The 13297-nt window shown below is 36.8% G+C and overlaps 1 protein-coding gene and 1 long non-coding RNA gene across 2 annotated transcripts; both read right to left on the minus strand.

Annotated features, from left to right (window-relative positions):
- Positions 1–935: 935 nt before the first annotated feature.
- Positions 936–1828, minus strand: LOC124285069. Its single transcript, XM_046721213.1, has 3 exons — positions 1765–1828; positions 1399–1517; positions 936–1163 (listed from the first exon to the last, which is right to left on the minus strand). The coding sequence occupies exons 1-3, from the start codon at positions 1826–1828 to the stop codon at positions 1032–1034; spliced, it is 315 nt and encodes a 104-aa protein (XP_046577169.1). The 3' UTR covers positions 936–1031.
- Positions 1829–1893: 65 nt separating this feature from the next.
- LOC124285099 lies at positions 1894–3427 on the minus strand. The gene is made up of 3 exons (XR_006900729.1): positions 3393–3427; positions 2835–2862; positions 1894–1965 (listed from the first exon to the last, which is right to left on the minus strand). It is a non-coding gene; the product is annotated as an uncharacterized LOC124285099 (long non-coding RNA).
- Positions 3428–13297: the final 9870 nt, after the last annotated feature.

The raw sequence follows: 13297 nt of genomic DNA on the forward strand, positions 1-13297 counted from the left end.
AGTCATCTCAACGAACTAAACAGATATGTCCCGTGTATGTTTTGTCTGGTGTTATCGATCCTCATGCTGTTGATAACTGGATTGTCGCGTCCAGACTCGATTATTTGCAGACCGCCATATATCTGGAATATTGCTGAGTGTGGCGTAAAACTAAACTCACCCACTCATTGTCTGGTGTTAAAAGAATACGTTTGAAACGATGTTTATTACTAAGTACACAAAACATTGGAATTATTGACATTTAAGTTTCATGCCCTTGAAACAAAATGGTCTTTGCTAGTGAAACAACGTAAGGGAAGCAAGAACAACAGGTCTACTGGGATCTCCGTATGCAGTTTCAGCTCATTTCTCCAAGTCAAAACTCATGTCTCACTGAATGTTTCTGTTAATTTCCCAGTTGTACAATGATGTTAGTACGTGGCTACACTTCCGAAAATGCAAATATTCAGTTCCGACAGCTCTGAGCGAGAATAGCTCTCGCAGTTAAATCTGCGACCAGCATTTACATTGATGCCAAGAAGAAAACATCACTGATTAAAATGTTTGTTTTACCACCTGCATTCTGGACTTGTAATGCTGTGTGTGTGTTTCAGACATTATGACCCAGGTAGTGGGGCAGGTAAGTAATCAGTGCAACTTCTCACTTGTGCGTTAACAACACTGAATAGTACCAATGACATTTTGTAACTATTACAATTCAGGGACTCTCCATCTTCTTACAGACACGGATATCCTCACAGACTGTGTGACGCTGTGTATCGTTTATGATTATTGTTTGTTTGCACTGTGTAATATATAGTTATATATTGTAAAATGTGACTACATATGTAAAACACATACATGTATATGCAATATCACAAATGATAAATTAAGGGACAGATGCTGTAGTCTTCTTTATTGAAGTCAAGAAATTACATACATGATTAACAGAGCACTCGTATTGCACTTTCAGAATCTGTCAAGGAGGAAGTCAGTCTACGTCCGGTATTTTAGTGAGCTAATACCATCGATGCTTGGGATGCCCCACAGTTTCAATTACACTGTCCAGTGTAATATTCCAAGTTTTGGATTTGGGTGATTTCAGATTCAAAGTTCCCAGGAGCATGCAGAAGTTCTTCTATCGCTTCAACGCTAGATGGTTTGAGTGGAGCAAAATACATCAGCTGAAATCAAGAGTGCATTGTCAATATTCAGTGATCAAATATCACAAATTGCACAAGAAACATTTAGTCCCAAATATACATTGATATATTCCGGTTTTGAAGACGTATATGCGTAATTTTCATGCAGCAATCGGGAGGACATATCGTTAGGCTGTCCCCTATCTAGATCTGAATGCTTCCAACAAATATATCAAAGTCATCTACACAACACAACGAGCCGTGTAAAGAGGGTTACCTGAGCAGGGTATTGTGCCAGAGTTTTGAAACACGCCCCCTTCTGACCAGATTTGAGGATGTCAATGTCCTTCTCGAATGTCCACCTCATCTTGAGGTTGTACTCAACTGTGGATAAATCTAAAAAGGGGATGATGATTAATATATAATACATGATGTGATTGGTCTATGCTCATGGGTATCAACCATACTAGATACTAGTGGTCAACAGCTGAACAAACAATGAGGTGTGACTCTGAAGTGTTACCAACTAACAGCTGTCATAGTACAAATGCATTTACATGTGAATGCAATGTTTCTTAGATTTATTGACTCCTACATCTCCGTACCAGTTTCTTACATCTTTTTGAGTTAAAACTAGACACACCGTCAAGAGGAAATGTTTTCTGGTCAATCATAAGATCCTCGTCCCCAAAAGAAGTTGACCACATGTCCTTCGGAATGTCGACCCCGAGTTCCTCAGCGTAGTCGCTACAGTGGTAGAGGGTCTGAGAGCTGTACTCATATCCACTGCTTGACAGATATTGTGTCAACTGGTTCCAACTGCAGGCTTTCTCAACGTTAAGCACTGGAAATTGTACAAAAGGTACGTTATGAAAGGTACAACAGGTTAGAAGTCTTGAGGAAACTGGTTGGTGTGTTCAATGTATTTACTCTTTCAATGTCCACCAACATCACGTTTTGAATGACAGAAAACAAACACTGAAAGCCGCGGCAGCACAAGTTGTTTGATGAGTTAGATATATCTACATGCAGATCTTCAAGTGACAGAAAACAAACACCGAAAGCCGCGGCAACACAAATTGTTTGATGAGTTAGATATATCTACATGCAGATCTTCAAGTGAAAGAAAACAAACATCCACTAATCGTCATTTGAAAATTTGAAATTAATATCTTCGTGTCCCTCCGGAATCCTTTCGGATATGAAGAATCTGATCAACATATTGCTTTCATGTAAAGTGTAATACTATGATAACAATCCAAATATGACCGTGTCACCACCGTGTCCTTATCAATAGTGAGTGAGTGAGTTAATATTTAACGTCACATCGGCAATATTTCAGCCATATTGTGACGAGAACATTTGATATTGAAATGAAATATATGTATATAATAAAAAACCTGCCGACGAAGGACAGTAAAACAACTAAAATATCACAATTACAACTAAAACTAGTATGGAGAGTTAAAACTGATAGCAGTATTTGGACAATACAATATAAAAACAAGCTATAGATCGCCAACACCAGAAGGTAGATCACCAAACTAGGGACCATGGGCCTTATCAATAACTAATGCATCACAAACACATCTTTACACTAAATACGAATTTCTAAATTCTGGGATTTTATGAAGTTTTATGCAACAAACATATAGGCGTTATATATACATAAAAGAGCAAAGCTACGTACAAAGTGTTTATCACTTGACTTACCAAGAACTACCCTTGGGTTCCCGAGCTCCTTTCAAACCAAAAACAAATAATTAGTATGTATTGATATTGAACAAATCATGAGCTTTATGTACTTGTGTATCGTGATATCGCAGGTAAGCAACAAATCTTAAGGGTCTGTGCTAATATACAAAGCAAAGATCCCTCTCTTCATATCGGGATTTATGTTGAATGTCAATGTTAGGATGTAAAGGACATGAAGTCTAATATTATCAAGAAGACCTGGTAGCATTGGTTTGTTTGCTTAAAACCGCACTAAGCAATATTCCAGCCATATGACGGCGGTCTGGGAATAATAGAGTCTGGACCAGACAGTCCAGTGATCAACATCATGAGCATCGATCTACGTAATTGGCATACGATGGCATGTGTCAAGCAAGTCAGCGAGTCTGACCACCAAGACCAATTCTAACCCGGATCTTCAGGGGTTCCTGGACGCGTACTTGAGCCATGCTTTAATACTTTGTTATCCCATCAAGGGGTCAATTGTACATTTTAGAAATGCATGAGGGAACAACTAGTTGAAACAATTCCACAAACCTTAAAGGAGAACAGAACACCGATGTCAGTTAGACCATTCACAGTGTCCTTAATGAACAATATGTCTGAAGCTTCGTCCCTTCCTTCCTTGGGTGGCAGAGAGATGTCCACCCTGTATAGTAGAGCATCTCTATCACAGTTAGCTCCGAGAACCGACAAGGTGACGAGACCGAAGACGAACAAGAGCATCGTGGCAGTCTCGTTATTTCCAAGCGCTGAATGGTGGACTCTGATATAGCTGAAATCACCAGACTTTTTAAACAAGACCAGCGGCGAGAATTTTACGCAAAATCTGTTTAAAATGGCATGGCTCCGAAATGGTTTACCGAACAGAAATTGAAAATGGCTATTTGTTCAGATTGCAATTTCATAGAATATATTAAAGGATAAATGTCATGAGCAAAACGTGCAAACAAACACCGCAGTGACGAATTATCATATATTTGGGTGTGAATCAATTGGTATATACTACTGAAAGGAAGTTAAAGAATTGCAGAAACTGACATATTATTATGTCATAGCATGAAATATTGTAACTATTGTAATATGGAGTGCTCCTAAAGTTCGTTTGATTAGCATATATTGCCTGAGACTATACACCGATAACCTTTCTTTGATCTAATATGTTGTTTGTTTCGTTCATCGTTTCTATAAAGTGGTTAAAAATGATGAATAAGTAAAGAGGTGAAAGGAAATGTCCGGCCTATACTGTGTATCCACCTCCCTATAGTGGTCTACTAACAGGATTCAGGATTTGTTTTCACATTTATATACGACACTATTTTGCAATATTCTGATTTCTTACCATACACATGCTCTTGTGTTCTGTCAAAATGCACACTGTATTCTATACAGTCCTCTAGAATTGACGATCTTGTCCTTTTTCATTTCAGTGTTTTGCTATGAGGTCTCAATATTTATGCAGAATATTGCATCACATCAATAATGACAGCAATATTTGCAAAGTCTCTATCTTTATTGACATGTTTACTATTGACCAAGGAGTGCAGCAGATCTGTAACACAATTTGTTTCATTTTTCTGTCCTCATTTAATGCATGTACGTATATGCTTTCAATATCTACCACTACGCCTGTTTGGAACGTTTTCAATTTTGATTCTCCGAAATAATTAACAGTTGTCAATCTCATTGAAATCAGATATATTACTTCAGTAGACGTTCTTTCTGCGTGAAGACTTGAAGACATACGTCAGGCGAAACGTTGGTCGAAGTTAGAAACAAAATGTAACCAACAATTTCGAATTTCCGAAAATGTGAAGTTATGCATGCTTTTAATCTCTAGGGCTTCTTGGAAGCTGCCTCTAAAATAATTATACAAATGGACAACATGTTTCATGCAATTCTAACTGCACCATAGACAACCACGGCTGCCACTACCATCCGTTCTATAAACTGTTACCGACATCGAAACTGAATTTAAAGTCAAGCCAGTTAGGACAACATAGTTCAATGAAGTCTTCGGTTCTTTGCATGCATATTTTGATATCGAAATACGAGCATGTTTACAACACAAATTACCTTATTCTGCGTGGCTGTGCCCAGAGTTTGTTGGCCGAAGATGTGAAGTTGACGTGCATATATACTAAACACCTTCATGTAAATGTGTAATATAAAATACACTATGGTTATTGTCCAAAGAGATGGAAAATGTTGTTTAATGGAGTGTTTTACTAAGTAATTTGTGTTTCGCAATTACAGTTTCGGTGTGATCACACGTTGCTAATCATACTAGGAGAGTTACAGAGAAAACACATGATATGTATCTAGTTGTGAAATATCAGTTCCACATTAAGCCAGAGTGACAGATGGCTGTGCAAAAGTAAAGTAGAGCTTCTGCTCTGTTGATTATTGTTAAAAAATCAGTCAGCTGCGTTTGTTGTTCATGTATTATTCAATCGTGGTGCTTTGAGCATTGTCAATTCACTCCATCATCATCATCATCAGCAGCAGCGTTGCATTATGAATGTACGTGCCGTTGTTTTGAAAACAAAGTGAGGGAAACAAGATACACCGAGTTTGATTTCTTGTAACTGACAACTGAAAAAAATATTGCTAAACTGTTATATCTTTTTAACCATCACTCATTCATGCACAAATTGTAAAAAGTACCTGTGAGTATTTCGTACAAACATAGATTGATTCAATGAAGACTGGGTTGAGAAATTGAAATGCAACAACACGAGTGCCATGTTTGAAATTTGTCGTGAAAAAGAGCAAATTTAATGATTATCAAAGATAAGTTGTCCAAGATTCCCATCAGCAGATGCGTATCATGTATAACGTTTTTATTTCCTTTTGAAAGTTTTTTCAAAGTATATTCATAAAAATTAAATCATGTAGATTTGCTCTTTGAGTGGTGATAAAGGGTCAAACAGTTTATCGCCGACCCAAGATATTGTCAGTTGTAAATCAAATTTAAGGTGAATCAACATAAAGACAAAATTTCCTTAGCTCCTCAGTTCAATACACCACACAACTGAACCCGATTTCATATTTCCTCACTAACTTTTAGAATACCAATCAAACAGTTATTAGGACATCTACATCTTGGTGTCTTGTTCTTAGCATTGTTGTTGTTGTTTGTTTGTTTGCTTGTAATATTCCAGCTATATGGCGACAGTGTGTATATGATCGAGTCTGGACTAGACTATCCAGTGACCAACAGCATGCGCATCGATCTACGCAATTGGCATACGACAACATTCAGCGAGCCTGACAACCCGATCCCGTTAGTCTCGTCTTACCAGAAGCAGGAACACATAATAATCAGAACAAGGTGCTACCCTGGCCACTAGTATCCCCTGAATTATGGTTAAATGTTCCTACAATGGCCAGCGGCTGAAGGGATGGTGTAAACCAAACTAGGGTCCATGCAGGTGGCAAAGGCACTGTAAGTCCCCATGGTCCCTAGTATGGTGATCTACCTTCAGTTGTTGGCGACCTATAGCCTGTTTACACATTGTATTGTCATCGTAAATAAAATAGTTTTACATCTACATGCTGGTTTTAGACATCATCTGTGATACTCTAGTTATTTTACAGTCCTTCGATGACTGATTATTTAATAACTTATATTTATGGTGTATGCAGAACCTTTCTCGTCACTATATGTCTGAAATATTGCCGAGGTGACGTTAAATTTTAACTCACTCACTCACTCACTCTCTCAGAACTCACAATTTTGCCACGTCCGGGATGAAACGGATTGAAGTTTACAACGTCATCCGAATCCCCAACAAGGAACCAGTAAATCGTCGCATTTGGAATAGGCGACATTTTGTGGCATCAGTGGGGCGAAGGAGCAAATTTTAAACATCACAATCCTGTATACATGATTAACCATAATCTTTAGTACATTTATGGAGGGTCTCTCTTCATATTCAAGTAATAATAATTGGGAAAAGTGCAATTAATACCGCGTAGAGTCTTAAAATTTCATAGGATTTGTTTGACTATGTACAATCTAAGATCAACAATTGTTATCTGAATTTCAATGAGGAATGCTGGAACACCTCACTGATAACATATCACCTTTGTAAAATTTTAGAGGTAAGACATTTGGGGAAGAAGTAGGCACCAAGGTGCTCTATTACTTGTTTCTTTCTTTGTATAATATAAGAATCAGAATGTCATAAGGTCAAAACAGGGTAATTTGACCAACACGTTTAACGAAACTTCATGTACACCGATAATCAGATATTGTTTAATATTTATGAAACAGCTAAGTCTCTCCTTTGATTAGCTATTTCATATTTCGATCTAAGCATAACGACTGAATGTGACAAAACACATTCTACAAGACTTATCACAAGAAGGGCTGTGGGGTAGCTTAGTGGTTAGAGCGTTGCTGATGCTGTTGTATGTTGATATGATTCATAAGAATTATGTTCATGATACAGTCAGAAATAGAATCAACCTGCATTTAGCTACGGATGACTTATGTACGCTTTTATTTTGATTAAATAATTTCTAACTTAAAAATTCTGTCACTAACTTTCGAATTTTACGTTTCTGTAGTTACACAAATTGTAAACAGTGTGTAAGATCCTGTATATTGTGCATGAATTTATCACAGAGTGTACACATTTTAACTCGATTGAATGGGTTTTGTTCGTTTAAAAATATAAATTATTCAGTATTCATTCTAGAAATTTACACATGTGTGATGAAGCGAAATTTAATGATTGTCTGGCGTTAATTGTGTTATATGAATTGATATGTGTCTGGTTTGAAGGTGTCATATTCAGTGTGCCTACTGAGTGTTGGGCTCGGATATTACTGATCCGAATGAAAATGTTCTATCGATTGTGATAGGAAAACTTGACTCCAAGTACTATTATTACTGCTGAAACAAACGACAAAAAACATTCAGATGGACATTGCACATGCATGATGCCATCAATCAGTTATACTCAAGCGAGCAGTTACGCAAAACAGGTAATGAAATATTGCCACATACAGTTTGAGGGCGCCTCATTTTCCAAAGGTATACTGACTCCGAGCCGACCATTCCTTGTTTAATCCCCCCAGCACCAGGCAGGGAAACAACAAGTGTCATCTTTCAAATCTTTTTATACATCGACTCACGGACCTTCTCATCTTGGGCATATCTTACAGTATACCCCAAGTCTTATCCTAAAGCATTTTGATGGTGTCCCTTTTCGATGAAATCCCGAGCTTTGTGTTAAATTTCTGAACTATTTGAATTATTGCTATCTGTGATGTGTCTTGTATCAAAGGGAACAAATCGTAAAATCACTTACGACAATTCACTCTACTGGTAACTTGTTTTGCAACGTGCATAATATCGATATTCAGATATGTTTTAAATTTTAATACAAACAACCATGACAGTACAAGCGTTATTTAGTTTCTTTGTTCAAAAAACGTTTCAAGTGAATGAGACTGACTTTGAGCTGAAACGCTTTTCCCGCGGACGTGTGGGCTGGCACATGCCTGATATTGTACGCTTTTCCCGCGGGCGTGTGGGGTTGCACATGCTTCTGTCTTCTGTTACGAGGGATAAGAAGCGAGCTTACCAAGATAAAATGTCTGTAGCTTTGAGAGATAATTTATATAATAGTAAGGCATTTTGGAAGTTATTAAAACGTTTTTCATCCACAGTTCCAGTTCCCCCCAGTATTTCATTACAGGAGTGGCATGACTATTTTTGCAGCATGTATATGACACCTGGTAGATCGTCAGTTAGCGATAGTGTGGCCAATAATTATGAGTCTAAGTTTACTGATAGTAATACCAGTGCTATTCTTGACTCGCCAATCTCGGCTGATGAGATTATGGTGGGAATAGATGCACTCAAGTGTTCTAAATCAGCGGGGGATGATAAGCTTATTGCTGAATTCTTTAAGCACTCTTCGGATGTTATTATTCCATATCTTACTATTTTATTCAATATGCTTTTTGATAAAGGTATATTCCCAGCTCAGTGGTCAATGAGTATAATAGTTCCTGTTCATAAAAAGGGTGATGTCAATAAGGTGTCCAATTACAGAGGGATTACAGTTCTCAGTGTCTTTAGTAAACTATATGTGTCAGTTATTAATAATAGGCTCAGGTTTTGGACTGATGCTTATTGCAAGATCTCCGAGTCGCAGGCAGGGTTCAGAGCTGGTTACTCGACTATAGACAACATTTTCATTTTACAAACTATTATTAACAGAATTCTATCTAAGAAAGCGAAATTATATGCTTTTTTGTAGATTTTTCAAAAGCGTTTGATTTGGTGAATAGGGCAAAATTATGGTCTGTATTAAATGAGAAGGGCGTGTCTACCAAAATGTGGAATTGTGTCCGATCCAACTATGATTGTGTCAAATCTTGCGTTAAATCAAATAATATGTTTTCCGAAATGTTCCAGTGTAATATTGGAGTGCGTCAAGGGTGTGTCTTAAGCCCCTTTCTATTTTCTATTTTTATAGATGAATTGGCTAATGAAATTGAGTCATCTTGTTATCCTGGTATACAGATGCATCCAGAACTAACACAAGTATTTCTCTTGTTGTTCGCTAACGATGTAGCACTCCTCTCCGATACTATCTGTGGCCTACAAAAGCGTATCAATGTTTTGGAAAAGTATTGCATCGAGTATGACCTTTCCGTTAATCTAGATAAATCCAAAATTGTTGTCTTTAGAAATGGAGGTAAGCTCTCTAAATATGAAAAGTGGTATTTGAGTGGCATGAGAATAGATTGTGTCCCAGGGTATAAGTATTTGGGTGTTCTTCTTTCTCAAAGCTCGTCATGGCATAAACATTTTGATAATTCCATTCTACAATCTAAAAAGGCCCTCTATAGTATTATTAGGTCACTATCGAAGCTAAAACCTATTCGCGGTGACATTTTCTTCAGGATTTTTTATTCAAAAGTGTTACAAATCCTACTTTATGGGGCTGAAGTCTGGGGGTTGGATTGTGATATTAGTTCACCAATCGAGAAAGTTCAAACTCTGGCTTGTAAATATCTGCTTTGTGTCAAAATATCAACCCCTAATCACATCGTTCGGGGTGAGTGTGGCAGATACCCTGTCTATGTTTATGCTTACAAACGTTGTATTAAATATTGGTATAAATTGTTGAATATGCCAGTATCTCGTCTGCCCAGAAAGTGCTATAACTTATTATTGTTAGATGCTAGCCATGGCCAAACAAATTGGGTATCAAAGCTTAAGTTATTACTTTACAATATGGGATTTGGATATATATGGGAAAGACAGTATATTAGTAGCTTAAATTCCTTCCTGTCTGAATTTATGATCAGGGCATAGCATATATCCCATCAAGAATGGCATAACTCGTTATCATCAAGTTCTAAAACTTATTCATATTCTCTTTTCAAGTGTAATCTATCTATGGAACCATATCTAAGTGTTATTAACGTAAGTAAAATTTCGAATTGCACTCGCACAGTTTCGCTGTGGTTCCCATCAATTAAATATTGAGACAGGTAGATACACACATAAGCCCAGACATCACAGGTTATGTAACATGTGCGACAATGGATATATAGAAAACGAGTATCATTTCCCTTTAGTGTGTACTGCATACAGTTCTTTGCGCACTATATATATTCCTGCCAAGTTTTACACATACCCTTCTTTGTCAAATTGCAATATATTAATGACCTCCAACAATACCTTTGTCATCAGAAATATAGCAATGTTTGTTTATTATGCTGTAAAGCACCGCCAATCATATATGGCTGCAAATATTTAATATTTGTATTATGGGCCGATGGCCTACATACACTCTGCGAATAAAGAATTGATAGCTTGATATTGTAGGAAGAGATCTATGAAATCAGAGATGGTATCAGAAGTCTGCAGAGATAGCTTGCCTAACGCTATAGTCTGTTTGCGGTGAAAACGTACCGATGAATTTCACTTTAAACAAAAAAGTAAATCAAATAAAGTGAAATTAAGATTGCAAATTCTCTTAATTTTACCTTGCCATTTGAAAATTTAAATCTCAGAATTTTATTCAACTTAGGATAAAACGATCATAGTTTCAAATCGGTATTATTGGTTTGTATTACAAGGGGATATGCACATTAAATGAAACACCGAGAACAAGGAGGGTTGGTCTAAGTTAACGCTCATCACGTACCGAATGTGCATTTGTTTCACTGTTCCAACTACTGCGCTTACCCCCTTGTAATACAAACCAATATAAGCGATTTGAAACTATGATCGTTTGTTAAACAACTTTTTTCCTAAGTTGAAGATAAATCTAAGATTTAAATTTTCAATTGGCAAGGTAGAATTATGGGGATTCGCAATCTTTATTTCACTTTATTCCATTTACATTTTTTGTTTAAAGTGAAATTCACTGGTACGTTTTCAATGCAAACAGACAATAGCTCCCGTTACACACAGTTTTCAATAAATATGAGAGTGGATAAGATGTGAAAACTCCATGTAAAGTTCACTGTATGGGACAGGGTTATGTGTGTGCGTGTGTGCGTGTGTGCGTGTGTGATCAATGAAGGACAATGAAGGCATCTTCAAATAATGACTTATCAACAAGTTAACATCACAATCTGCACAAAATCTCATTTTCAAACTGGTATCTCTGTCATAGTCAGCGATAAATTTGAAAACAGATAGAAAAGCAGCCCTGTGGAATCGTGTACATGTACTCATGTCATACATTCAACCCCATTGTAACCCTTCATCTTATAAAATTATAATGCTTTCAAGTCCACCATAGTTTTATCGACACAGTTCGTACATATCCTTCCATCTTCTTTCTGATCAAACTTCAGTTCTAGTAAGTATATGGACAAGTTCATGTTTTATGATATTCCTCCCAAATACACAATCATTTTTAAGTTGGGAGGCCAAGTTGTATAAGCAACACAATTAACATAACACCCACTCAGCAATATTCCAGCTATATGGCAGCGGTCTGTAAATAATCAAGTCTGGGGAAAGACAATCCAGTGATCAACAGCATGAGCATCGATCTAAGCAATACGATGGATATGATGATATGTGTCAACCAGACAATCCAGTGATCAACAGCACGCGCATCGAGTGTGACCACCCAATCCAGTTAGTTGCCTCTTACGACAAGCATTGGTTACTGAAGATCAATTCTAGGATCTTTACCGGACCTTTCTTACATGAATCAAGACAAACACCAACCTTCATGTCACATGTTTATCATACAATAATACAATACAATTGACAAACATCCACTGTGTACAAGTATATCAAATGTACAACATCACATATCAGTTTCACATCTATCCACATACACAATGACACGAGCACAAACCTTCAATCAATCTATATATTACACAGCCTCTGACCAACATTCATTGAAAGTATGTTTGAAACATAAAATAATAAGAATAAAAATAATAGCAACAAAAGAAGTCTCTGCTTAAAGCAGAATTGATTGTAGAAATCTGGCCCCGATTTCTCAAAACAAACTTGAGTTTTGAGTTAAGTTAGAGTTTTAACTCAAATTTGACAATACGCAGGAAAATGCATTTCCCTGAATAAACTGAAATCAATATTACACTCAAACATAGTTGACAATTTGAGTTTGGTGGGTAGATTACTAAAGGTTTTTCTTGCTTTTTTATCTTAAAAATGCAGTTGAGTTAAATATTTAACTGGTTTAAATTTTCAAACTCAGTTTGAAATTTGTGTAAAAACTTAAGTTTGTTTCGAGTAATCAGGCCCTGACTGTATTAATGAGAATGTGTTTATAAATCATTATCAAATAGTGATGATGCCACATGTTCGTGGAGAGGTGGACGCATCCTCCCCTAAACGGTGGCATATTTCACAAACACATGAGGAATGTATGGAAAAGCCATAAACAGAGAAATGCCTCAGACAGTATTTCTGTTACTGAATGTTGTTTCACATTTTTCTCTCGTTTTATAATCGTCAATAAAAGTTTTGTACTTTTTTATCACATACATAACTGGTCAATAATGAACACCTTTTCATTTCATTATTTCTTGTCTTCCAATGACACTACAGAGGTTCCAATGCAGTGTGCGAAATAGTTTCCAAAATTTGCTGGCCAGTCAGGTTAGCTACACCTGAAAGTTACTAGCCCACAAAATAATTCACTAGCCCAAAATTTAAATGTAGAAACTAAGCTAAAGATTACCAAATCAGATCAGAATAAGATATTGTCAGCATGATACGGGTTTCATCATTAAGCTGTTAATATGATGAATATTTTTATCAGGCCATAATGTTGCAAGATTTAAAAGGGTATCATAACTTAACAAGTCGGAGTGATATATTTACAAAATGACCCCATGAAAATTCACTAACCAGTCAGGCCAGTTACTGGGGAGATTTACTGCCTCCGACCAGAATTTCACTAGCCACTGGCTATTTT

Source organism: Haliotis rubra, unplaced genomic scaffold, assembly GCF_003918875.1.
Source record: "Haliotis rubra isolate DU_JTF1 unplaced genomic scaffold, ASM391887v1 Scf351, whole genome shotgun sequence".
Taxonomy (NCBI): Eukaryota; Metazoa; Mollusca; class Gastropoda; order Lepetellida; family Haliotidae; genus Haliotis; species Haliotis rubra.

Excerpts from the sequence above, each read along its gene's own strand:
- LOC124285069 (XM_046721213.1), bottom strand. The coding sequence starts at position 1,828 with ATGTGGTCAACTTCTTTTGGGGACGAGGATCTTATGATTGACCAGAAA. Across the intron at positions 1,518-1,764 it reads GAAAACATTTCCTCTTGACG|ATTTATCCACAGTTGAGTAC; the intron begins GTGTGTCTAGTT and ends TCCCCTTTTTAG. Across the intron at positions 1,164-1,398 it reads TGGCACAATACCCTGCTCAG|CTGATGTATTTTGCTCCACT; the intron begins GTAACCCTCTTT and ends TCTTGATTTCAG.